At 59.9% G+C, this 25,612-nt stretch overlaps 1 protein-coding gene across 1 annotated transcript in view; it reads right to left on the bottom strand.

Moving 5' to 3' along the window:
• The window catches only part of PRKCB (protein kinase C beta), a gene marked incomplete at its 5' end in the record, with an annotated part of 88,107 nt that extends 78,162 nt beyond the window's left edge, over positions 1–9,945 (bottom strand). The window contains 2 exons of the mRNA XM_083872573.1: positions 9,517–9,548; positions 9,773–9,945. Of these exons, the coding sequence (XP_083728699.1) occupies positions 9,517–9,548; positions 9,773–9,945 (205 nt within the window). The remainder of the gene's footprint in view (positions 1–9,516; positions 9,549–9,772) is intronic.
• Between the last annotated feature and the right edge of the window lie 15,667 nt (positions 9,946–25,612).

The following is a 25,612-nucleotide window of genomic DNA, read 5'->3' as shown; positions in this document are numbered from 1 at the left end:
GAAGGCTGAGATTTAGACATCTGAATCTTTTTTAGCTTCCCTGCTGCTGACTAAATATCAAATGTAGGAAGACGAGAGCAGAGCCACAAGAGACTGAAGATTTTAAACATAGAATCAGAGAATCCTGGAGCGGTTTGGGTTGGAAGGGACCTTGAAGTCCATCTGGTTCCAATCTTTGCCATGGACACCTTCCACCGTCCCAGGCTGCTCCAGGCTCTGTCCAGCCTGGCCTTGGGCACTGCCAGGGATCCAGGGCAGCCACAACTTCTCTGGGCACCCTGTGCCAGGGCCTGCCCACCCCCCAGGGAAGGATTCCTTTCCAATATCCCATCTAATCCTGCCCTCTGGCAGTGGGAAGACATTCCCCCTTGACCTGTCCCTCCATCCCTTGTCCCCAGTCCCTCTCCAGCTCTCCTGGAGCCCCCTCAGGCCCTGCCAGGCTCCGAGCTCTCCCTGGACTCTTCTCCAGGTGAGCACCCCCAGCTCTCCCAGGCTGGCTCCAGCCCTGGGAGCAGCTCTGGACTCCTCTGGGCTCTCTCCAGCAGCTCCACATCCTCACACACAAGCCCTGACTGAGCACAGGGCTCCTGCTCCAGGCCAGCTGCTCCCGGGTCTCCCTGCACAAACTCCAGTTATCCCCCGCTCACCCAACCACACCCCAAAAAACAAGCAATTCATCTCCTGCTTGGAGCTGGAAAGCTTCCCTTGTTCCAGAGACTGAGCTGGGGAGGGAGCTCCCACCCAAAGAGGGAAGCTCACAGACTGGCTCTTTGGAAAAACCCAGATTTAAGTAGATGCAAAAAAGCCAGTTTTCAGGGAGCTGTGCCATAACAAGCCTCAAGTTTTCAAATCCAGTAACTTCCATGTACTGGAGCTTATTAATATTGGATTTTTTGGCAGGCACTGCCTTGTCCAGCTCAGATTAGCAGCAAGTATATTCTGCTTGTCAGATTTAAACAAGATGTATAAATCTGGCACAAAAGCAAGACCAAATATGGAAGCAAATTATTTAAATTGACAAGATGTAGCTCACAAGCACTGAGCACTCGGCAGTCAGTGCCCATCAGCTGGGGCAGGGAGGCTCCTGCTCTGGGCCACAGGAGTGAGATTCTGACAGCAAGAGGCTCACAAGGTTGCCCACCCCAAACACTCACTGATCCCAGGCTGGATTGGAATTTTTTTTCCCATATGATGGGAAGAGCAGGATGGCTGTGAACAGCTGAGGGAGTCAGCCCAAAATCCCTCAAAAGCAAATGGCCTGAACAAAGCCACAGCAGTGCCTGAGGGGGGAAGGGAAGGGAAGGGAAGGGAAGGGAAGGGAAGGGAAGGGAAGGGAAGGGAAGGGAAGGGAAGGGAAGGGAAGGGAAGGGAAGGGAAGGGAAGGGAAGGGAAGGGAAGGGAAGGGAAGGGAAGGGAAGGGAAGGGAAGGGAAGGGAAGGGAAGGGAAGGGAAGGGAAGGGAAGGGAAGGGAAGGGAAGGGAAGGGAAGGGAAGGGAAGGGAAGGGAAGGGAAGGGAAGGGAAGGGAAGGGAAGGGAAGGGCTCACAGGAGGTGACACCGAGTCCTGTCCCTGTTTGGGACACATGGCTGCAGGGGCCATCCCATGCTGCAGAGCAGGATGTGGCCAGGGACAGTGGCCAGTGGCCAGCAGAGCCTGGCAGCTGGCAGGGAGGAGCAGCAGGAGCAGAGCTCCATCTGCCCCACGATGCTACAGGAGCAAAGCTGTCACATCTCATAAAGGACATTTCCCTTCACAGGGAGCCTCAGCTGTGGAAGCCATGGCCAGAGCTCCAAGAGGGGCCCTGGGAGGGTTCAGCCAGCTCCCCACCCATGAACAGGAGCCACCCTCAACAGGAGATAGGCGAGTGTTGCTGGTAAGTTATTAATGACATGGAGTTCAGGTGTCTCCTCACAGGGAGAACATTTTAATTTGTTCCATTTTTCCAGTGGAGGCCGGTCTTAAACCAGAATGGATCAATCCTCAGAGTATCAACATGGCCTCAACAGCCCAGGACTGAGCACAGCAGAGCCAAACAAGCCACCTGCACAGAGGGGGAAGCAGTTTGGCCAGAGCCATCCCTTTGAGTGGCCCAGCTGAGCCTCAGCCACCCTCTCCAGAGCAGAGACACCTTTGAGGTGCTGAGAGAAGTAGCTCACAGGACACAGCTCCATCCCCCATGGGCACCCCCAGAGCTGCAGTCCCTCACCACAGTCAAAGCCATTTCCTCCCACAGCCCTCAGCTCCGTGGGATGAGGCACAGGGGAGGGAGCAGAGCATTCCCTGAGGGAGACCTCACAGCTTCTCCATGGGATCTCAACCACCTGGGTGAACCCAGCCTGCCCTGCACGGCCCTGAGTGCTCCAGCAGGAGCAGCCTGTGGTTTGGAACTGTGCCCTCCCTTCCCAGGAAGAGCTACAGCAACACAGCTACTTCTGGGAATTGCTTCTGCTTAACACAGAACTGGGCTGCTACCAACCACCACTGAGCTGCCTTCCTGTCCCCCCATCCCCTCTGTGGCTCTTGTGGAAAAACTGACTTCCTGGTGCTGCTCCTGCAGGACAGGGCCAGCCAGGGCCACATCTCCCCCTTTCTGCTGGGGCAGCAGCCCCTGACACCAGCCCTGATGGGGCTGAAGAGCTCCAGAGAGATTTTCACTTCATCCATTGGGTTACTGTCTGCAAAACTAAGGCAGGTACTGTGTCATTTTACAGCCCTGGCGTTTGTGTCACCTCTCTGCCTCCAGGGACTCCTGCCCATGGCACAGAGGCCACCAAGGCCAGCCTGGACCAGTGGGATGGAGGGATGGGCTCAGAGCTGGGGAACAGCAGCCCACAGCTGTCCTTCCCCTGAAGAAAGGGAACCCCAAGGGACAGCCCTTGTCTCCGTCACCCTCGGGTCCAGATGCCCCAGCCCCACATCTCTGTTCAGTACCAGGTGTGGGGGATTCGTCACCCCATGCAGCCCTTGCAGGGCCCCACTCCAAGGAGCACAGCTGTGGTTTCTGCTAAATGTCAAAGTGTGGGACACAGCCATTCCAGGGGATGCTCACACCCTTGGCCAGGCTTTATTTCCTACAGCACTACCTGAAAGGTCTGGAGGGGCCCTGGAGCTCTCTGTCCCCTGCTCTCCCCCAGCTGTGGGGCACAGGGCAACCCCAGAACGGTGCTGGCTGCCCAAGGCTGCATCCAGGACCCCACACAAAGACTCCTGATTTGTTTTATTGCTTTTTCCAAAGAGCTCCTTTCTGACAGCCTCACAGAGCACAAGGAACACGCTGCCCAAGCACCTGTGGTTCCCCTTCCCCTACTCACCCTTTTCTGAGTGCCTCTCATTTATGGACTCGCAAAGCAGTGACTCACGAGGCCACACTGGAGGGATTATCCCACCAGCACTCTCCACCACACTCCGTGCTGCCCTTGGGGCTGAGCAGGACCGCGGGCACACAAAAGCCACCAGCCCAGAGTGGGCTCTGGCCACTGTGGCCCTGTGCAGCACCACTGCTCTCACAGCTGCCTGCTGCAGGAAAAGCCACTCAAACACTTCACCTGGGCACAATCCCATCCCAGCCAGGACTGCCAACCTCCCCTCTGGTGACCACACACCTTCAGTTCAAGGGAGAGCACTTCCCCTGGCGATCACAGCCCTGTAACAAGGTGTTCCAGCCCTGCCCTCACTGAATGACGGGCATAGCCAGAATTAATGTCTCAGTCACTGTGATCTCGCCACTTGTTTGCTGATAGATCCAGCGGGGGCCTGGATGGCACCGAGGAGCCTCTCCAGCCTCCTCAGGTTTTTGCCTGTTGAGCTGCAGGAGGAGGAGCTGTGCTGGCTGGGAAGGAGGGAGGGCAGCAGCCACTGCAAGGGCTTGCGCAACTCCCCTCCCTCCAGTTCCTCCAGAAACCCCGGCAGATAACAGAATTCACACCAAGTTTTGAGAGCACATTCAAACCCACCTCCTGTTCCACAGCAGACACCAAACCCTCAAGGTCTTGCCCTGTTTCACAGGATTTTCTGCTGGTGCCGAGGCAGGTGAGTGCCCACGCACGCCTCGGCCCCAGGGAAGGTGCCCCACACGCCCCACCAGGGCCCGTGTGCTGCAGGGAGCTGTGGGATCACACGTGTGTGAGCGAGCAGGCGTGCAGAAATGCTGCACTGTTTGCTGAGGAGTCTCCTTAGAGACAGCCCAGGCATTAAATTCCCCAGGAAGACTCGATAGCTGGTGAACAATCATGGGAGAGGCTCAGGACTGGGGTGGTTTAACCTCTGCAGCCGTGGCAGAGCCAACAAGAACCAGGCAGACCTGCTGCAAACCCTCCTGCCACCCCAAAGCACCCGAATGCCCACGGGCCAGCTCCAAACCTCCTGCCCAGCAACCCATGGCTGGCACCAGGCAGCCCCGGGTACCCCGGGAAGGAAACAGACCACCTCATTATCGGGCCCGAGATCGTTTTAGGATGACGGCTATCTCCGGAGATAAGAAAAAAAAAAATCCACCCTGCAGCTGCAGGGGGGAAGGAAAGAGAAACCACTTCCACTGCGAGGCTGGGCGAGCCCCTGTGCGCTGCAGGGGACGGCGGCAGGGCGGCAGGGATGGAGCTGGCCCTGCCCGGCTCTGCGGCTCTGGCACTGCCAGAGGGGCTGCACGGCACATCTACCTCCTAAATACCTCTCCCTCCTAAACACCACTTCCTCCTAAACATCTGTCCCTCCTAAACACCTCCCCCCTAAATACCCCTCTGCACTAAACACCCCTCTCCCTCCTAAAGACCCTTCCATCCTAAGCACCCCTCCCTCCTAAAGCCCCCTCTCTCCCTCCTAAGCACCTGCCTCCTAAACATCCCTCTCCCCTAAACACTCCTCCTTCCTAAACACCTCTCCCTCCAAAATACCCTTCCGTCCTAAACACATCTCCCTCCAAAACACCCCTCCCTCCCAAACACCTCTCGCTTGTAAACACCCTTCTGCCTCCTAAACATCCCTCTCCCCTAAACACTCCTCCCTCCTAAACACCTGCCTCCTAACCACCCCTCTGCCTCCTAAACATCCCTCCCTCCCAACCACCCCTCTGCCTGCCTCCAAACATCCCACCCCTCCAAACATGCCTGCCTCCTAAACATCCCTCTCCCCTAAACACCCTTCCCTCCTAAACACCTCTCTCCCCTGCCCACCCGTCCCTCCCCAGGCGCTCCCCTGAGCCGCAGGTGGGCACGGCAGCGCAGGGCAGGGCGGGCTGAGCGAGGCCAGCTCAGGCGCAGCGTTAAGCGCAGCCCGGGCAGGACCGCAGCTCCCATCCATCTCCCGTCAGCGCCGTGCGCACCGGGCCGTGCAGGAGCACAGCCCATCCGTGCAGGGGAACAGAGCCGCTTCCCCTTTCTGCCCGTACCTGCCGTGCAGCACCGTCCTGCTGCCGCGGGGACCCGGCTCCAGGAGCGCCTCACCCCCGCCCGGAGCACAAAAACCCCGTTCCGAAATCGCGGCTCCAATTTCTGCAGAGTTATATAATTAGCGTCGTTTGTGTTGCGAAAGTAATTGCAGTAACGTTTTTAATTAGTCTATTTGAACACTAACATTGCTCCAGTGTGCATAATATGTTGACATGAAATTACTGGGTTTGAGGCGAGTCGGAATGATTGGAGTTTGTTTTGATTTTGTTTGTTACTTGTTTAATAGAGTCAAATAGGAGCGGGGCCGAGCCCGCAGAGTGGCTCGAGCTGCAGGGGAGAGCAAAGTGTGATGGGTTTCACTTCCGTCTGGGGGGAGGAAGGGTGGCTTGTGAAGGCACTGAACTAGACAGAAATACTTGCTTGAGAGGTAAGGCCCGGGTGACATTTCCCAGCCGCTGGGTTCTGCTCTCAGATGTTGACTCGTGAAAACACAAAACAGAACGAGAGCACCGGCCTTGGAGGGCAGGGGGAGGAAAACCTGCAGGGAGGGATTCTGTGTGGTACAAAGTTTGGAAGGAGATCTCATCTGAAGAGTTGCTTTGCTTACTGAGTCATAAGCAGGGGCAAGAAGTAAACATTCTCCCCAGAAAAGTTCCTGCATGAGATCCAAGCACCCATTACCAAACGATTTTTTTTTCTCCTTTCTCTTCAAGAAGAGTCAAGATTCTCCTTTCCAAGATCTTTTCTACATTGTACACGTGAAAGCAGTGACAGATGCAGGTTATTTTTTGCTCCCAAGTGTGAATCATGTTCCACTGCTCCTCACCTCTGTCCAGGCCCCCAGGGTGTGAGCCCAGGGCAGCCACAGTGAGCCCAGGCTGAGCAAAGCCAGCTCCTGGGGACACGTCCCCCTCAGCACCCTGACACACAAAGGGACCAAGAGCTGCCTGGACAGCAGGAGAAACGGCCCCCGAGGGTGCCAAGGCGGGGGAAACACAAAAAGGAAAGAGAAAGCTGCCAGTTCCCAGAAGGCGACCAAGAACTTCGCTCTCCAAAGCTTTCAAACCAAATTCCTTTCCTTTACCATCCTGCAGCACTTCCCACGTCAGGAGAGCCAAGACTTGGCCACTTGTTCCTCCCCCAGCCTGCAGACACCGAGGGGCTGCTCCCTCCCCCTCCTCACACATCCCCGGTGTCGGTGCTGCCTGGATGAACCCCCAGCCCGGGAAGGGAACACACACTCCTCCCTTTTCTCTGTTCCTGAGAAGTTTCTTCACCTCCCAGCTGCAGCAGGGCCAGACAGCCCCTCTGAGAGGCAGCCCGGGGCCATCGAGCCTCCCTGGGGAAGAGCTCATCCTCCTGGCAGCTCCAGGCACATCCTTCAGCTTCCAACACCCACAAGTATTGATTTCTTTTTGTTAACCTGCCAGGACCAGCGCTGCTCCTGGAGCGGCTGTGCACAGACCTCCTGCCCACACCCAGACACTTTCTGGCTCACGAGAGAGACGTTGGCCCAGGAAGTCTTCAGATGTGCACGAGGATAAGGAGGAGATCGTGTGCGAGGATAAGAAGCAGATTAGCAGGCAATTAAGTGGCATTTTGTGGTATCCATTAGTATTTCAAGCTACAAAGAGTCAGTTTCTGCTAACTTCCTGCCAAAAGTCACAAGTAATGAGCTAATTAACAGTTTAATTATTGCAAATGCCCTAGAAAGAAAATCAGGGCGCAGGTGAAAACCTACTTAAAGCGAGCACAGCAGCAGGAATAGCTGAGAGCTGCCCCAGCTGCATTTCCAGCCATCCCACAGCACAACGGGACCAAACACCCGGGAAGTTTTTAAAGTGGGATTTAAGCTGTGCTCAGTAAAGGGAGAGGTAGACCCTCACTCCAGACCAGCCCTGTGGGGCTGAAGAACTCCTTAAACAAAAGCCAGCCCTGGGAATTTCTGCCCGTGTTTGCCAAATCCAGCAGCAGCTGCAGCATAACCTGTGGGGCACAACCCCAAAGCCAGTGGTGCCCAGCAGGAGCTCTCCTGGCACAGCTGGAGCAGGGCAGAGCCAGCCCTGGCACCCCCAGTTCTGCCTCCCAGCAGGACAAGCCCTGGGGCAGTGTGAGCCCAGAGTAGGGGGCAATGGGAGAGATCTCTGTGCTGATTTCTGTGCTGGAAGAGAGGGAACTCATCCTGCAGGGAGACACGGGGTGTCTTCCACCCAGGGCACAGCTGCTCGTGGTGGGCATCGCCCCAGAGCTGCCTCACCCACGGGAGCACCTTCACCTGGTGCTCCAGCACCGCACAGGCAGGCCCTGGGAAAAGCCACAGATCGCTGGTTTTAGGAGAGTAAAGCCTGGGCTGGCCTGCAGAGCTCAGTCTGCAGAATTCCCCGTTGCACAGTAAATATTTCCCGTGGCCCATTCACATCTATAGCACCAGACTGACCCGGAAAGGGCTTTCTTAGGGCACAAAGGGATGTCACCGAGCAGCCACACACCCTGGGGGGTGTCACTGGGCGCAGCAGGCTCCTGGCAGTGCTGCTGGTGGCACTGCAGCTCTCGAGGGTCCTGCCCCACCAGCCAGGGCTGTGCTGTTCAGTGATGCCGAGGCCACTCCTGGGCCCACCCGCTACCCCTGCACTGCCTAAAAACACCTAAGGATAAACCTGGGAGCAAGAGCAGGTTACAGGTTTGGATAACAGCTCCTGACAGCTGGAAGAGGCTTGGAGAGGAGCCAGTTACCCGACATTGGATGCTCTGGGTAGAGCTGAGCAGGGCTGCAGAGGTCACAGAGGCAAACCCTGCCTGGCACCCACCTGCTCCACAAACACCCTCTGGATCTCACGGACACTGCGTGTGCACAAATACACCATCACTAAGAGGAAACCAGGGAATTCACAGCCAGGGAAGCCTGGGCACACCCAAAGCAGAGATCCGAGGTGCACGAAATTCCTGTCAGCAACGCGACTGAACTGCCCATGTGTGAAAGCTCAGGTGCCAGGGGAAGCTGTGACCTTGAGAAACAGCCCTAGGACACCTTTTGGTCTCCTCATCCACTTTCCTCTGCTCGCCAACACCTGTCCAGGCCTTCAGGCTGGAGTTTGGGAGGTGGCAGGGAGATGCTTTTGGCATTTTAAGGTTAAACACACGTGGCAAGCGTTAAGGATGAGTAGCAGCATCGTTTAAATTGAATTAACCTTACACTGCTGGCTCAGGCAGCTGCAGGGACGCTCCCGAGGCAGAGCCCCACCCACAGGAGCCCCCCCAGCACCTCACACCGAGTGTGCCACTCCAAAACCCAAGGACAGCTGCAAAAAGGAGCCTTTCAGAGCTCTAAAGAGGGTTTGTTTTCATGCCAGATACCTCAGCCTGGGAGCCAGCCACCCACCAAAATTAAACTCTGTCCCAAATATTCACAAAAGCAACATTTCCCAGGCACCAGCTGCGAGCAGCAGCCCCGTTTGAGCCCCACACAGGTGAGACCCGCAGGACAGGGCGGGCTGGGAGCAGGAGCAGCCCCCAGCTGGGCTGGCTACAACAGAGAACGCCTGGGTAATTCACCCCAATTTCCCGGGGGGACACCCCAAATCCCTGAAGAGCCCCCTCCAGAATCCCAGCATCATCAGAACAAAGAATTATGGTCATAGTAACCCGGCTACCGCAACATATTTTGTTATAAAGCCTCATTTTTTTTTTCCTCCCAGCAACACAACTAAGCCATTCAAGCCCTCGCCGGCTGCGCAGTTCCAGCCGCGGCGCTGCCCTCGCCCAGCCCGTTCGCCACCCAAACACATGTTTTGGCGTTGAGTACATTAAAAACAAACTCCCTTTAGCCTTTTTTTTTTTTGGGGGGGGGGGGGTTTAACCGAAGTGCTGGGCGCTTATCTCCGCTAACGAGACCCGACCCGGCTTAAAGGCACCGACTAGTTGCTGGGTTGATTAAAAAAATGACTAAGCTGCTTCCCGGTGCAGCGGGGACGCTCGGGGCCGGGGGGATGCTCTCGGGGCCGGGGGGACGCTCGGGGCCGGTCCTGGGGGATGCTCGGGGCCGGGGGACGCCCGCGGGGAGATGCGGGGCCGGTCCTGGGGGACGGACACGGAGCGCGGGCCCCCTCAGCCCCCCCGGCAGCGGCACACTCACCTTGACACTGAAAGCCCTGCTTGCCGAAGCCCCTGCGGAGAGAGAGGCGGAGTGAGACACCGGCCCCGCACAGAGCCCGCCCGGAGGGCAGCGGGCACCGCGGGGAGCGGGAGGGGATGCGGGGGACGAGGGGAGCCGGGACGGGAGGAAGGGGGGGGCCCCGGGGATGGCGAGGGTGAGCCCCGGCGGGCCGGGCGAGCGCGGGGAGGGATGTCCCGCCGAGCCGGTGTCCCGGAGCGGGGACAGATGGGCTCACCAGATGAAGTCGGTGCAGTGGCTGCAGAAGGTGGGCTGCTTGAAGAACCGCGCCGTGAACTTGTGGTTCTTCACCTCGTGCACGTTCTTCTGCCGCAGGGCGCCCTTGCGGGCGAAGCGCACCGGGCCCTCCTCGCCCTCGGGGGCCGGCGCTGCCGCGGGCGGCTCGGCCATGCTGCGCGGGGGCTGCGGGCCCGGCCCGGCCCGCTCCGGTGCCGCTGCTCCGCCGGGGCTGCCGCCGCTCCGGCTGCGCTGCCGGGGCCGCGCTCGGGGCCGCTGCCCGCAGCTGGCGGGAGGCTCCGACACCGCCCGCCGGGCCACGCCCCCTCATTTACATACGGCACCGCCCCGCCCTCATCTGCATCGCCGGCCACGCCCCCGGCCGCTCGCGGCACCGCAGGCCACGCCCCCCGCGCGCCCCGGCACGGCCACGCCCTCCCCTCGATTTGCATGTTTATTTGCATGGGGCCCTGCCCTTCATTTGCATAGAGCATCTGCATCCCGCGGGGATGGAGAGCGGGGACACTGGGAACGGGCAGGGATGGACATGGGGGCACCGCGAATGGGAAGGGATGGACACCGGGAATGGATGGACACCGGGAATGGGAAGGGATGGACACCGGGAACAGACAGGGATGGACACCGGGAAGGGATGGACACCGGGAACAGGCAGGGATGGACACTGAGAACGAGCAGGGATGGACACGGGGGCACCGGGAATGGGAAGGGGTGGACACCGGGAACGGGCAGGGATGAACACCGGGGACACCAGGAACGGTCAGGGACAGACCCCAGGGCAGGGACAGAGCTCAGGCAGGGACAAACCCCGGAGCAGGGACAGAGCCCAGCGTGAGGCGGGGCTGTGGGCAGGGTCACCAAGGCAGGGACATCCCCCTGTGCCTCTGCCCGAGCCGGCGGATGGGGGAACCAGCAGCGCTCAGCAGGAGGGAGACATGGATGTGTCGGTGGCAGCCGTGGGATCACCTACACTGCCCCATGCCCGCTGCAGGACTGGCAGTGGCAGCACTGGGTCCTCGGAGTCCCACACTTCCCGCTGTTCAGGCCAGAAGTTTTTATTCCTACCCTGATTTTCTGCACAACACGAGTCACGTCCAGAGGGGCTCCAGGCAGAGGCTCAGCACAGCAGCTGTGCCAGGCTGGGCACTGGGGTGGCCCCTGGGGGAGCAGCCCAGGGCTCACACCCAGGCACAGGGACACAAACGCCAGCTCAGTGTCCTCTGGGAATGATGTTTTGAATTTACAGTTGGAATAATGACCTTCTTTCACCAACCCACTGCAGACACCTCAGCTGGCTGGCACAGAGGAGTTTTCCAACCACATCCAGCACTGATCTCCCTCGCTCCCTGACAGCACTCACAGCCACTGAAAATCAGATCCATCAGCCTTCTCCTCTGACATCCAGGTCTCCCTGGGCCTGCCTGGTGCTGCATTGTCCTGGTCTGGGCGCTGAGGAGATGAAAATTCAAACCAAAACACGAGACAACTTCAAGTGAAACGTAACCGTATTCCCACGAACGAGCCTTTCTAAATTCTCATTTCTGGGATTTAATTCTGGATCTGCATCCACGTGATCCTTCCCCTTTTGAGGCCCGAGACCATCCCTACTCAGCTGTGATCCAGCCCTCCATCCTACATGCTCTTTCTCTGAAGAAAGCCCCGCTCACTCCATGGAATTAAACACCCAGGAGACTTTCCCGAAATAGGCCCAGGGCTGTTATTATGCAGCTGCTTTAAAAGGTTCATTGCAGTAATAAAACGGGGCTGACCTGTCCTGCTGATGTCACCCTCCCAGGAGCAGCAGGCTGCTTCCATCTCTCCATTTTCCTGCTGAGGAGGAGAATTAAGTTGCAGCCATCCCTGCCCGTGCTGTGCTGTGCCAGGAGGGGATGAAGGAACGTCCCTGGGGTGTGTGGGGGCCACACGTGGGGCTCCCTGTGCCCCGGTCACACCACAGGCCCCCCTGCCCCAGGAGCCCCACTCACTGCAGGCTCACACAGGGATCTGTGGAGCAGAAATAACTCCTCCTGCACGGAAAGGAGCCCAGCAATAATGGAAATAATAACAGGGCGTTCTGACTCCTTCCCCCTGCACTGCTCGAGGGGAGGGGAGTGTTCCACTCAGCGCTGCTGCACTGCACGTGGAGCCTCACCAGGCTGAATTCTGCTCCTTTTAACTGTGAACTCTGGGCTTTGCCTGTTTCTGCCTTGTTTTTTTACTGTATGTTCCCATTTTCCAAGGACAGCCCCCATAACTGCTGCATGTTGGGACGCAGAGAATATGGCTTTAATTTCCCCCCACGAGTGTTGATAATCATGATAATCATGCTCAAACTTTTGTCACTGCTGGGCCTAAAGTACAAAAGCCAGGTACAGTCCTTGCTCTCAGGGGATTGGTTTCTTCTTTCCTTAGTTTACATAACTCTACCTTATTTTACTTTTTGCATTATTTAGTGCACTCTGAGCCACGTCATATTAAAGGCAGGATCTTCATGGCCGTGTCAATTTTCACAAAAGCTGAGGATGCAGATCCCCCCCAGAACTTCGAAACATCGGGATGAACATCGCAGCAGCTCCTTCCTCTGAGGAAACTGTTTTATTTATTAATGGGAGCGCAGCCCCCCAGGTGTGCGGAGGGACCAACACACACAAACAACCCCCGTGCTCAGGGGAGCACAGCCGTGGAGCCGAGGGGAAACCAGCCCAGCTCATTCCTGTTTCCATCAAAGTGTGGCTTCCAAGGCTGTTTTTCCCCTCCATCAGCTCCATCAGTTCCTGCTGTAGAGGAGGCTGTGGGAAGCGGCGTCTGCAGGCCCTGGGTCTCCATGGAGCTGCCAAAGCCCGGCTCCCGGGGCGGGGGCTCGGTGGGGCTGGGGGCAGCCCCTGTGCACAGCAGCCGGCGGGAGCAGGGCAGCCGCCCTGGGGACGTGATTCACATCCTCAGGAAGGGACCTCATCCTCCCTGCAGGCGGGCCGGGAGCTGCTCGGGGAAGGGGGAGCTCGGAGCATCCACAGGGCTCGTGTTGGGGAATGAGGGAGCGGAGAGCCCGGCGTGAGCTCGGGGTGAGGAGCTCAGGAACACGGGCCCTTCCCAGCAAAACCCCCACCCCAAATCAGGGGGCGCAGGGAGCGGGGTGAGCTGTGCCGGCCCCGCAGCCTCACCCCACAGCACAGCCGAGACACAGACCCCAAAGCCCAGCAGAGACACACAATCCCCAAACCAGGCGGAGTTCTCCGCGTTTCCTGGGAAAGCTGTGCCCGCACACGAGCGGGAGCCCCTGGGCGAGTGGGAGCCCCTGGCAGCCTCCAGCCCCGCGCTGCTGGAGTGGGGATGCTGCTCCCTGCTGCCTCTGGAGAATCCAAAAAGCTGGAGAACAGATTTGCCTCTTCTTTTTTAATCTCTTTCTTTCTTCGGGACCCAAATCCGCCGCAGGAAACAGGTGGAGGGAAAGCCCAGCTCTAATTAGATATAAAGGTGCCTCAGCAGCCCTCGGCAGCCTCCACATCCGTTTGTCCTTGCCCTCACCCGGCGTGCCAGGAGCGCCAAGGCAGGGACAGGGATCCTGGGACAGGGATCCTGGAGCGGGGACAGGGATCCTGGAGCGGGGACAGGGGTCCTGGGACAGGTATCCTGGGACAGGTATCCTGGGACAGGGATCCTGGAGCGGGGACAGGGATCCTGGGACAGGGATCCTGGAGCGGGGACAGGGATCCTGGAGCGGGGACAGGGATCTCGGATTGGGGACAGAGATCCCGGAATGGGGACAGGGATCCCGGAATGGGGACAGGGATCCTGGAGCGGGGACAGGGATCCTGGATTGGGGACAGGGATCCCGGAGCGGGGACAGGGATCCTGGATTGGGGACAGGGATCCTGGAATGGGGACAGGGATCCTGGAGTGGGGACAGGGATCCTGGATTGGGCACAGGGATTCTGGAGTGGGGACAGGGATCCTGGAGTGGGGACAGGGATCCTGGAATGGGGACAGGGAACCTGGAGCGGGGACAGGGATCCTGGATTGGGGACAGGGATCTCGGAGCGGGGACAGGGATCCTGGAGCGGGGACAGGGATCCTGGATTGGGGACAGGGATCCTGGAATGGGGACAGGGATGCTGGATTGGGCACAGGGATTCTGGAGTGGGGACAGGGATCCTGGGACAGGGATTCTGGAGTGGGGACAGGGATCCTGGAGTGGGGACAGGGATCCTGGAGCGGGGACAGGGATCCTGGACTGGGGACAGGGATCCTGGAATGGGGACAGGGATCTTGGGGCAGGGATGTTTTAAGGCGGAAAATCCTGGTCCCTCCAAGCTCTGGAGGATCTTGTCGCTGCTCACAGCAGTTGGTTCTTCAGCCCCCGCTCCGAGGCTACTCGGGGGGTCCCCGGGGGCAGCCCAGCCCCGGCCAAACCCCAGGGACAGAGGGCTCGGGGGCACAGCCGCAGCCGGGGCCGCGGGCGGGGGCAGCGCTGGGGAGCCGGGTCTGCCCCGGGTTCCGTGGGGACACTGGGGACGGGCGGGGTGACAGGCACCCCCCGCAGCGGGGTGGCATCAGCTGCTCTGGTTTTTCTCTTTCTGCTTTCACAGTTTTCGCATGTTCCACGTCCTCCGTGCGCCGAGGATGGAGCGGGGAGAGAGATGCGGCGTTCATGTGAGGAGAGACCCGGCTCCCCACCCACCGGCGGCAGGAGATCCTTCGCAGCCGCTGCTGGGCGAGAAAAAAGCCCAAATGTTGGCGCCTGAGCTTACATAAACCTCCGGAGTGGCCGGAGCGAGGGGACAGCCCCAGGGACACGGGGACAGCTGCAGGGACAGGGGGACAGCCGCGGGGACACGGGGACACCCCCAGAGACACGGGGACAGCCGCGGGGACACGGGGACAGCTGTAGGGACATGGGGACAGCAGCAGGGACAGGGGGAGAGCGGCAGGGACAGGGGGACAGCCTCGGGGACACGGGGACAGCCCCAGGGACACGGGGATAGCCGCGGGGACACGGCCACAGCGCCGCCCGGCTGGAGCAGCCCCTGCTCCCGTCCTGGATGTGAAAATCCATCATTTCCTTTGGCCTCCTCCCGCCTTCTCCCGTCGCTGCGGATGTGGGATGTCTGCCTGCTCGGGGATGTGACGGACACCACTCAGGGGCTCAGGACAGGGCTCAGGCAGGGCCGTCGCTGGGGACATCAGCACACTGCCGGCGGTGACAGGGGGGCACAGAGGGCTGGCCGTGGCCCCCAGAGCAGCTCTGCTCCCCCGGAGGAGGGTCACACACAGCGGGCAGGGACACCCGGGAGTGTCGGGCAGAGAGGAGCAAACCCGGGCAAGGCAAACAGGGAGCTGCCGCCCCTCACGGCGCTCTGAGCACGGGGGATGCCGCAGCCGGCTGGAGCTGGCGCTCTGACCCTGCCGGGGCGGGAGCAGGGGAGAGGCTGCAGGAAGGGGTTAAACCAGGTTCCATCCCCCAGCCAGGGACTCACAGGCTGCAGTGCCCGGGCTGAGAGGGGCAGCAGAGCCGTGCCAGAGGAGTGAAACCATCCCCAGCTCAGAGCTGCAGTGCCTGGTGCTCGGCTGTGGAAACACATCCTCATTTCCCAGAGCCGGGAGCGTTTCTCCATCCCCCCCAAGGCAGGGCGTGCTGCAGGTGGATCAGTGAGCTGAGGAGCCCGTGTTGTTCCCTGCCCGGGGGCTGTTCACCCTCTGCTCCTGCAGCAGGAACACGGCCCGGGGCTGCCCAAAGCTGCTCTGAGCCCTGAGCACGGGGGGCTCCGGCTGCTCGCATGGCTCGGCACATGCCAAACATGCTTAGGCTATTTAAATATTTCATATTCCTGGCTGCTGGCTCTCAGGGAGAACAAATTAATTCTGTTTTATGTACCCAGAAACGGCCCACATCAAACCGCCTTCCCGCACAGTTGGTTAAGCAAAGTTTGTGGTGAAATCCTTGGGGTTCTGTTGCTTGGTTCCCAAACCATCTGATCGATTATTGGCTCCCATGTCCTCTAACTCTACAGGAAGTTGTCGTTGTTCCTTGCTATCGATCCAACTTTTTGATGTCCCTCTGTGCTCCACATGGGTGAGTGCACGGCGAGGGCAGGGTAGTGGCACTGCCACCTCCACGTGTCTCGCCAGGGGACAAAGGGGAGCTTCAGCCTTGGGACAGACAGGCAGCAGCACAAGGAGTCAATGGACGAGGTTAAATTTTTAGGCTGGATGAAAGAGCAAGACTCGAACTCAACAGTGAGTGAGTGATGGGCTCGAGCTGGTGCAAGATGGAGAGAAAGCCCCAGGGAGAGCTCAGAACTCCTTAAAGTGCCCATGGGATTTCCAGGAGAGCTGGAGAGGGGCTTGGGACAAGGCATGGAGGGACAGGACACAGGGAATGGCTTCCCACTGCCAGAGGGCAGGGCTGGATGGGATGTTGGGCAGGAATTGTTCCCTGGGCGGGTGGGCAGGCCCTGGCACAGGGTGCCCAGAGCAGCCCCTGGATCCCTGGCGGTGTCCCAGGCCGGGCTGGACAGAGCTTGGAGCAGCCTGGTGACACAGCCCAGCTCTGGGGGAAGCAGCAGAGCCACCAAGTCTCTGCCGCGCCTGGGCCGGGCTGCAGCACCCGCCCCCTCCGGGCTGCGCGATAATTCTGATAATTCTGCTCGTGCCACAGCAAACTCCAGCTGTTCTCCCTCCCCTCCGGAGCTGGATTCCTCTGCAGCTTCCTTCTTCTCCCCGAGGGATGGCTGGTTTTATACCCATCCTTCATCACATCGCTCGGAAAAATCATCTCATAATGAATTCTTCGCTTGGCCCTTGCAGGAGCCTCATTTAAATAACAACGAGGCTCATTAACGGCGCGGGGCTGATCCCTGCGCGATGATTTCTTCATTAAGCTTTGCCTGGGAGGGTTTTCCAGTAATCCCTTCCCTCACACCTCTCTGCTGCTCCACACTCACGGATCCCAGCGGCTCCAGCTGTGGGGCGGGGATGTGCGGGGCACACGAGAACCCTATTACATCGCCTGGGTGTCCCAAATCCCGGCCTATGGAAATCCCCACGGATGTTCCTGCGATTCCTTTGGCCTTTGGCCACCCCGAGCTTATCCCGGGGGCCTGCCCTGGGTGCACAAATCCCTGCAGACAGATGCTGCACGGAAAATCGGGCTGTGAGAGGGCGCGGGCTCGGTGGGGTTTGTGCCCCTCCCCAGCAGCTCCAGCCCGGCCGCTCTGGCCCTTTCCCGGCACAAACGAGCCTGGGATGGAGCGCAGAGCCCGTGAGAGCCGGGCGGGGCTCGCTGTGTCTCACCGCCTTTATCTCGTGTGATTTTCCGCTGGAGATGATTCCAGCTGCAGGGCCGGGAGTGCCGGAGTCCTGCCTCGCTGTCCCCTGGTGCCCCCCTGGTCACCCTCCAGTGGCACGGCCCATCGTGTCCCTGCAGCTCCTCACTAGGAGGAAAACCTACCAGAACAATACTGCACAGGACAACTGACCTGTCATGAATTTCCGGAAGTATTTTGAAAAAGCTCCATTAAAAAAAAAAGAGAAAAAAAAATTTAAAAAAAAAAAAAAGTCCCCCAGAAAGACTTGGGGCTTCACTGGTTTAGAAACCAAAAGAATTTTGTGATGGAAAACATTTGCACGAGGCTTTCCCTCCTCTCTGATGAAACGACTCGGGTTGGTTTGGCAGCGGTGCCTCGGCTGCTCCTGGGTCCGTGTTGTGGTTTGAAAGCAAAACGAATGAGAGGCTCCAAGTCAGAGATATAATTTAATAAGAAGAAAGGTAAAAAGGTAAAAATAAAATATAATAAATGCTATAACACAAAGGATCACTGACAGAGTCAGAATACAACCTGAGCAGGATGGTGGAAGCAGTCCAGGTGAGGTGCTCTTCCTGAAGCAGTGATCCTGTAGAAAGGTCTGGGAGCTCTGCTCCTCTGGGAATCCAGTGGGTGAGGGCTCCTTGCACTGTCCCACATACCAGCTTATATCCAGGTGGGAATGCTTGGCTCCTCCCCCTGGGCAGAGCATCGCACAATGGGATGAGGAGTTGTGAACTGGGTCCTTGATGGCCCATTAACAGAGATAACCCCTGGAGGGAGTTACCTGTGACTCATGGGCCAGGCGTTAATGGGCCATTAGCAGAAGACACCCCAAAGGCCATTAGCAGAAGAGGCAGGGGGCTTGGGAAAACACTAGCCCACCTGGTTTCAACAGTTCATGAAGATGGTGATAGAATGAATACTTTGTGTACATCCTACACTGCAACCCAGGACAGTCCGCTGGCCCCGGGGGCAGCCCTGGAGCGGCGAGTGGGAGGACAAAGTGTCCCCTGGCCCCCTGGCTGTGTCCCCGGGGTGTCACCGTGCCCCCTGGCTGTGTCCTCGGGTTGTTACCATGTCCCCTGGCTGTGTCCCTGGAGTGTCACCGTGTCCCCAGGTGTGTCCCCGGGCTGTCACCGTCCTGCTGCAGCGCCTGGCCCGGCGCAGGGACGGGAGTCCGAGCAGGAATTGTCTACAGTAAATCCCAGCAGGTTGTTTTACTCCACGAGCCGCGAGGTTTATTTATCCCTCCCTCACTCTTGCTCATCTGTGTTTGTCAGCCAGATCGCACCGGTTGCCATCTGCAGGAAGCTGTAAATTGTCCTCCGGCTTTTCCCTCTCAGCTGCAGCTCCTGCAGCTCCTTCCTGCTCCTCTCGGAGTGGGGGATCCACAGCGGGGGGAGCGGGGGTGACCCCGGCCCGGGGGTCCCATCCTGCTGCTGTCCTGCAGCTCCAGGGGGGGCACAAAGCCCCCGAGCAGCTCCTGTGCCCACGGGGGTTTTCCCTGGACATCAGGCCAGGCTGTGCACAGCCCAGGCCGTGCTCAGGTCACCTCTGTTACTCGGGGTGGTGCGGGCAGTGACACACGGCAGGGGCTGGGAGCCCACAGCATTCCCAGCTCTCCCTCTCTATTCCTCATCCCAATGTCCCCATGAAACCCTGGGCATTGCTCTTGCACCCCCAGGACAGTCTGTGAGGTGTCCCCTGGGGTCCCCAGGTGTTCTCCCTGCTCCAGGAACAAAGAGGATGAACCCTGCGATCCCAAATTATCCTGGATCGCATCCATCGGGTGGAGCGAGCTCTCTTATCAACAAACGTTTGAGTACCATGGGCCATCCTGCCTTTCCCCCCACACCAGCCCTGTTCATTCCAGATGGAATTTCCTCCCCTGGAAGGACTCTCCGGACTGGCAGCAGGTTCTCCAAGGCAATTAAACCCCGCTGCTCTTTCCGCTGGAAAAGGTGCACTCCGGGGGATTTCCCTCCCCGCGGGGACCCCAATCCGTGGGATCCCGCACCCCTGGGACCCCCCCACCGTGCCTGGGGTGGCCCCGGGAGCCGCGATCCCTCCTCTCCGCCCGCCTCGGGATGTCACTGTCCCCATGGCAACGGCAGGGCTGCAAAAAAATACAGCACCAAGGAGGAAAGGAGCTGAGGGAAGAGCGTGGAATGGGAATGGGGATGGGGATGGGGATGGGAATGGGAATGGGAATGGGGATGGGGATGGGATGGGAATGGGAATGGGGATGGGGATGGGAATGGGAATGGGGAACGGGAATGGGGATGGGAATGGGGATGGGAATGGGAATGGGGAATGGGAATGGGGAATGGAGATAGCAATGGGGATGGGGATGGGGATGGGATGGGATGGGATGGGATGGGATGGGGATGGGATGGGATGGGATGGGGATGGGGATGGGATGGGATGGGGATGGGATGGGATGGGATGGGATGGCATGGGAATGGGAATGGGAATGGGGAATGGGAATGGGAATGGGAATGGGGATGGGAATGGGGAATGGGGATGGGAATGGGAATGGGAATGGAGATGGAGATGGGGATGGGAACGGGATGGGGATGGGAATGGGAATGGAGATGGGATGGGGATGGGGACTGGGAATGGGACAAGAGCAGCCCTGGGGGGTTCAGTCCCCAGAGCTCTGCAGGGATATCCCGGGCCGGTGACATCCCGCTCAGGGTGGGGACCCAAGGCAGACCCTGTGGTGACCCCCAGCCCGGGCAATAGGGACCCGGGCCCTGTCAGCCCCCGGCGGCACCGGCGCTGCTGGGGCAGGGCACGGCCACCTCCTGGTGCTTCCTCCGGAGCCCATCCCTCGGCCCCGGCAGCGCAGCATCCCCTGCCCAGCCTTCCCTGGGTTCCCTTTGGCCGAGCCCGGCCGCTGCTGAGCTGCCGGACCCTGCTGGGCCCCGCGGGCACACGGCAGCCCCGGCTGCACAGAAGTGCCAATTCCTCCTCCATCCGCCGCCCGAGGGTTCCTCTCTCAGCCCCGCGCTTCTCTGTACCATGTTGATCATTTTGATGGAGCATTTGTTTTAATTTCCCAAATGAGGAAGCAATCTTGTAAATATTGTGCGGTAATTAAAATGGCTATTTATTGTGCGGCATTCTGGTGCCGCCAGCGCGGAACACGATCAGCATTCCCCTCCCGAGCCCCAGCCCCGGCTCCAGGCGGCCCTGGCGGTGACACGGCGGGGACACGGGTGTCCCCAGGACTGCGGGGCTGCTGCTCGGCTGGAAAACACCCTCCCAAGGCTGAGGAGCCAGAGCAACCCGAGCTGTCGCTGAGGATTACCTGTGTGACCCCCGAGTGCCACTCTCACCAGATTTGCATGAGCATCAACGAGTTCTCTCGCTGTGGTTTCTGTCTGTTATTTCTTCTACACAAGCATTCAAAGTGGCAAAAGCTGAAAAAGTGACACTTGCAAATAAATATCTGCGCAAATCCATTCTAAAACCTCCTTTAAAATGTAAATCCTTCAGCTCGAGGGAGCGGCGCTGGGCACAGAAAGCCCTCAGTGCTGGGGAAGCAAGGCTGGATGTCAGCAGGGATGGGGAGGGGGGAATGGGGCTCCAGGGATCTGGGGGTCCCCAGGGGACACCTCTGTGCCAGCTCCTCTCCAAGGGGCCCGAGTGGGTGGCCAGTGCCAGTGAGAAGAAATGAAAAATCAATGGAGTGAGTAGAAGTGGGGTGGAACAGGGGGAAACCCTCTTTCCCACTTTTCCTTTCTTCCAGCCTCGCTCCAGAGCCTTTCCCTCTCTGCTACCACTAAGCTGGGAATGTCCCCTCCTGTCCCCAGGAACACCCCCAGCTCTCTGCCAGGGGTCCCTGGAGCTTTGCCCGTGCTGGGGGAGGCTCCTTGTTGCTCTTTGCACACCCTGGTGGGGTTGCCCCAGCCCTGGAGGACGACAGCAGGCACCGTGCTCAGGGGCTGCACAGTGGGCAGGGAGGCGGCTGTGCTGGGGGATGTGGGACACTGCTGGGGACATGGGACAGTGCTGAGATGTGGGACAGTGCTGGGGGACATGGGGCAGTGCTTGGGACATGGGACAGTGCTTGGGACATGGGACAGTGATGAGAGATTTGGCATGGGAGCAAGGCACACGGCACAGCAGTGAGGGGTGTGGCACAGTGATGAGGACATGGCACATCGCTGGGGATGTGGCACAATGGTGGGGGACACTGCCCAACCTGGGGGCCCAGTGCCCAGCCCCGGGAGCACAGCTGAGGCTGGCAGGACAGGAGCCCATCCTATCCCATCCCATCCCCATCCCATCCCCATCCCCATCCCCATCCCCATCCCCATCCCCATCCCCATCCCCATCCCCATCACCATCCCATCCCATCCCCATCCCATCCCCATCTCCATCCCATCCCCATCCCATCCCCATCCCCATCCCCATCCCCATCCCATCCCCATCCCCATCCCCATCCCCATCCCCATCCCCATTCCCCATCCCCATTCCCCATCCCCATTCCCCATCCTATCCCATTCCCATCCCCATCCCCATCCCCATCCCCATCCCATCCCATCCCCATCCCCATCCCCATCCCCATCCCCATCCCCATTCCCCATCCCCATTCCCCATCCCCATTCCCCATCCTATCCCATTCCCATCCCCATCCCCATCCCCATCCCCATCCCATCCCCATCCCATCCCCATCCCCATCCCCATCCCATCCCATCCCATCCCATCCCATCCCATCCCATCCCATCCCATCCCTGTCCCCGCCCATGGCGCGGCTCCCGAATCCTCCCCAGGATTCCATCCCACTCCCACTCCCCCATCCCCTCGCTGCCGGCTCCTACATGCAGCTGCCAGCTCACGAGCAGAGCTGGCTCCGCGCGTCATCGCCACCTCCGCTGTCCCCCGGGTCCTGCCCACGCCGCCACCCGGCCCCGCCCGGCCCCGGGGCCACCCCGGGGAGCCCCCGCGGTACCGGCACCGGGCACGGCCCGCAGCTCCCAGGGGTGGAGCACACACCAGGGATGAGCGCGGGGTTGGCCCCCTGCAGCCGCTGCGGGTGTGCCTGGTGGGCAAAATGAGCTGAAGGGATTCATTCGCGCTTTTTTTTTTTTTTTTTTTTTTTTTTTTTTTTTTTTTTTTTTTTTTTTTTACCAGGCTGTGGTTTCTCCAGCTGCAGAAAACCTTCAGAGCTGAGCAACAGGAGAATTCCCTGATGCTCTCATGAGGCTCATTCTAAAGGTGTTGATCCATCATATCCCCCCTCCAGCCACGCTCCTGGCACCCCTCAGTGTGCTGCCTTTGCTTGGGGGGCTGCTGCTTTAGGACCAGGCTTTGAGGGATTGCACTGCCAGACCTCTCCAATCCGGCTGCAGGGAGGATTAGGAAGGGAAAACACTGGGAGCTGATCCTTTCCCAGACTGCGGGTGAGGGAGGTGAGCAGCAGGCACAGGGAAGAGCTGGGTTCTCTGCAGCACCCTGACTGTTTTCCCTGTGTCCTCAAAGTGCTGGCACCAGGCACAGCTGGTGGGACCTGCGCCAGCGCATCCCTGATATCTGTGCAGCCTTTGGCATCTCTCCCGAGTGCCCTGAGCCCATTCCAGCTCTCCATCACACTGCAGCTGAGTGCTGGTGCCTCACCAGCCCCTCGTCACAGCAATGACCACCCCATGAATGCCCAGGCCATCAGGATCCTGCACTCACCCTATTCCTGAGCACCACCTTCATCCCTGTAGGAGTCCTTTCCATCCCAACAGGCACCAAGAACCTGGAAAACCCCAGGCACCATCCCAGCAGATCCGTGTGCTGATAAAAACACGGTGCAGACCCATGTCCAGGCCTGATGCAAAATTAATTGAACTGGAATGAGATGTATTTTATGTCCTTAAAGCACATTAAGTGCTTGGAAGTTAATTGGTATTTAATTAGCATAAATCAAGCACTTTAATAATACTCAAGGAAAACCAACATGGTGTTACAGATGCTTCAGCAAAAGTCACCCTGACAAATTAAAGATGAATGTGTTCAACACATCAGCACACGAGGCCGTGCACGGGCTGTCCTCCTGATGTCCCCCTGCTGTCCCCTCTGCTGTCCCCCCTGCTGTCCCCTCTTCTGTCTCCCTGCTGTCTCCCTACTGTTCCCCTGATGTCCCCCCGCTGTCCCCCCTACTGTCTCCCTGCTGTCCCCTTGCTGTTCCCCTGCTGTCCTCTCTGCTGTCCTCTGCACCTGGGCACCACAGGCAGTGGCACCACTGCCCTGAAGGGATGTGGGAGAAGTGCCCTGAAACCAGGGAGCAGCAGGGAGATGGAGTGTGGGATGGATCTGGGGGGCAGGAGCAAATTGGGATGCAGGATGGAGCTGGGATGCAGAAGGCAGCTGTGGTGCAGGATGGATTTGGGGTGCAGGAGGGCTCCGGGATGCAGGATGGATTTGGGGTGCAGGATAGATTTGGGGTGCAGGATGGATTTGGGGTGCAGGATGGATTTGGGGTGCAGGAGGCTCCGGGATGCAGGATGGATTTGGGGTGCAGGATGGATTTGGGGTGCAGGATGGATTTGGGGTGCAGGAGGGCTCGGGGATGCAGGATGGATTTGGGGTGCAGGAGGGCTCGGGGATGCAGGATGGATTTGGAGTGCAGGATGGATTTGGGGTGCAGGATGGATTTGGGGCTCAGGAGGCTCCGGGATGCAGGATGGATTTGGGGTGCAGGATGGATTTGGGGTGCAGGAGGCTCCGGGATGCAGGATGGATTTGGGGTGCAGGATGGATTTGGGGCTCAGGAGGCTCAGGATGCCGGCGGTGCACCCCGCGAGGCAGGAGGGGCCCGGTGCAGAGGCAGCCGCAGCCGAGCGCGGGTCCTGCGGGGCCGAGCATCCTCTGGAAAGGGGGAGGTGGGAGCCCGTCCCAGCCTGGGGGCCCCGGCCCCACCGAGAGCCGAGCCCCGAGCAGAGGCGGAGACACGCGGGGGTCCCCACGGGCTCCCTTTAGGGAGGAAATAGCGACTCTGCTGCATGTTTGGTTCGGCATTTTTTTTGTGGCGTTGCCATGACAACCTTCCCGGTGACATCTTCACGCTGTTTGTCTCCTTCTGGGGCTTGCATCATTTTCCTCCCTGGATGAGCAGCTGCCGGTTTCCCTCTCGGCTCACCTGGAGCCCGCGGTGCTCCCAGGGCTCTGCCCAGCGCAGGGAGGGGGCAGAAATCCCCCCTCACCCCGAGCCGCGGGTGCTCCGGTCCCGGCGTTCCCTCGCCCCAGCATCTCTGCAGCATTGTCCTTTTCTAAAATCACATCTCTGTGCGCGCCCCTGTGCGGGTCACCTCCGGCGCGGGGAAGTAGAAAACAGGCTGAAAATAGCGAGGTGACATTGGCAGTGCCCTGCCAGCCCCGTGGGGACAGCGGAAAGCCGGGAACTGCCCTGTCACAGCAACTGCCAGAGCCACCAGCAGGGAGAGGGAGGAGGGATGTGCCTTACCGGGGGGTTACTCCAGCCCCGCAGCTGCCGGGGAGGGGAACAGCCCGAGCCAAGCCCAGCCCTGCCCGGGGAAGGAGCTCTGACCCCGCTCAGGGCAGCCGGGCCCTTTCCCTCTCCCGCCTCCTCCTCCTCCCTTGCAGCCCCATCCCTGCACCGGTGCCCGGGGCTGGGCAGGGTGGGCGGCCCGGGGCGGGGGCACAGCTGTCCCGGCACAGCCCCAGGGGCATCTCTGAGCCACGCTGGGGAAAGCAACAGGCATTTCCCGAGTTAAAATGTCACAAAATTGGGAGTGACTCGAGCCGGGGAAGGCGAGGGGTTCCTGTCTGGGGCTCACAGTGACTCCGGTGTGCCAGGGCAGCCCCTGGCCCCCATGAAGCCCCCGGGGGAGGCTGGAGGCCGCAGGATGAGTCAGGGCAGCGCTGCCGGAGGGGACGGATGCCCGGCTGACGCAAAACTGCCGCGCTGGCTCCTCTCCCCCTGCCCACACAGCTCCATCCTCCCCTTCCGCTGACTCTGCTGCCTCTGGCACCCCCCCTCCGCCCGCGGCTCGCAGCGCTGCTCCTCTGGCAGGGCAGGGATGGCCCACACTCGCCCTCCTGATGGCCCGAGGAGCCGGCGACAGGGCTGTCCCCAAAGCTCCCCTCTCCTGCCACCCTCGGGGGCTCATCCCTGGGGCAGGAGCTGCTCGGTGTCATCCTGGCCAGTTCGAGAAGGGGCAGCAGTGCCCACCCAGAGGGCACAGGGCTCCCTGGCTCTGCGGGTGCCCGGGCACGGCTCTGGGGGCTCAGGGCTGTGCACGGGCAGTGCCAGGGCAGCCCGGGGCTCCAGGACACCGGGGCTCTCAGGGGATGCTCCTGTGAGTCACGGCAGGGCTGGCAGAGCCTGGGGACAGGGCTCGGCTGGGAGATTTCCATCCTCCCGCCAGCAGCAGAGGGTCTGTGGCTGCCCCGCGGGGGCCGGGTAGATGCTGAGGGGGGCAGGATGGAGGGGAAGGAGCAGAGGCAGGAGGCTCCACACCGGCTGTGCTGGGCTGCCCTCGGACGGGACCCGGTGCCCACTG

The sequence above is a fragment of the Zosterops lateralis genome (assembly GCF_965231275.1).
Source record: "Zosterops lateralis genome assembly, chromosome: 15".
NCBI classification, from domain to species: domain Eukaryota; kingdom Metazoa; phylum Chordata; class Aves; order Passeriformes; family Zosteropidae; genus Zosterops; species Zosterops lateralis.
This window is presented reverse-complemented; position numbering and strand designations above follow the sequence as displayed.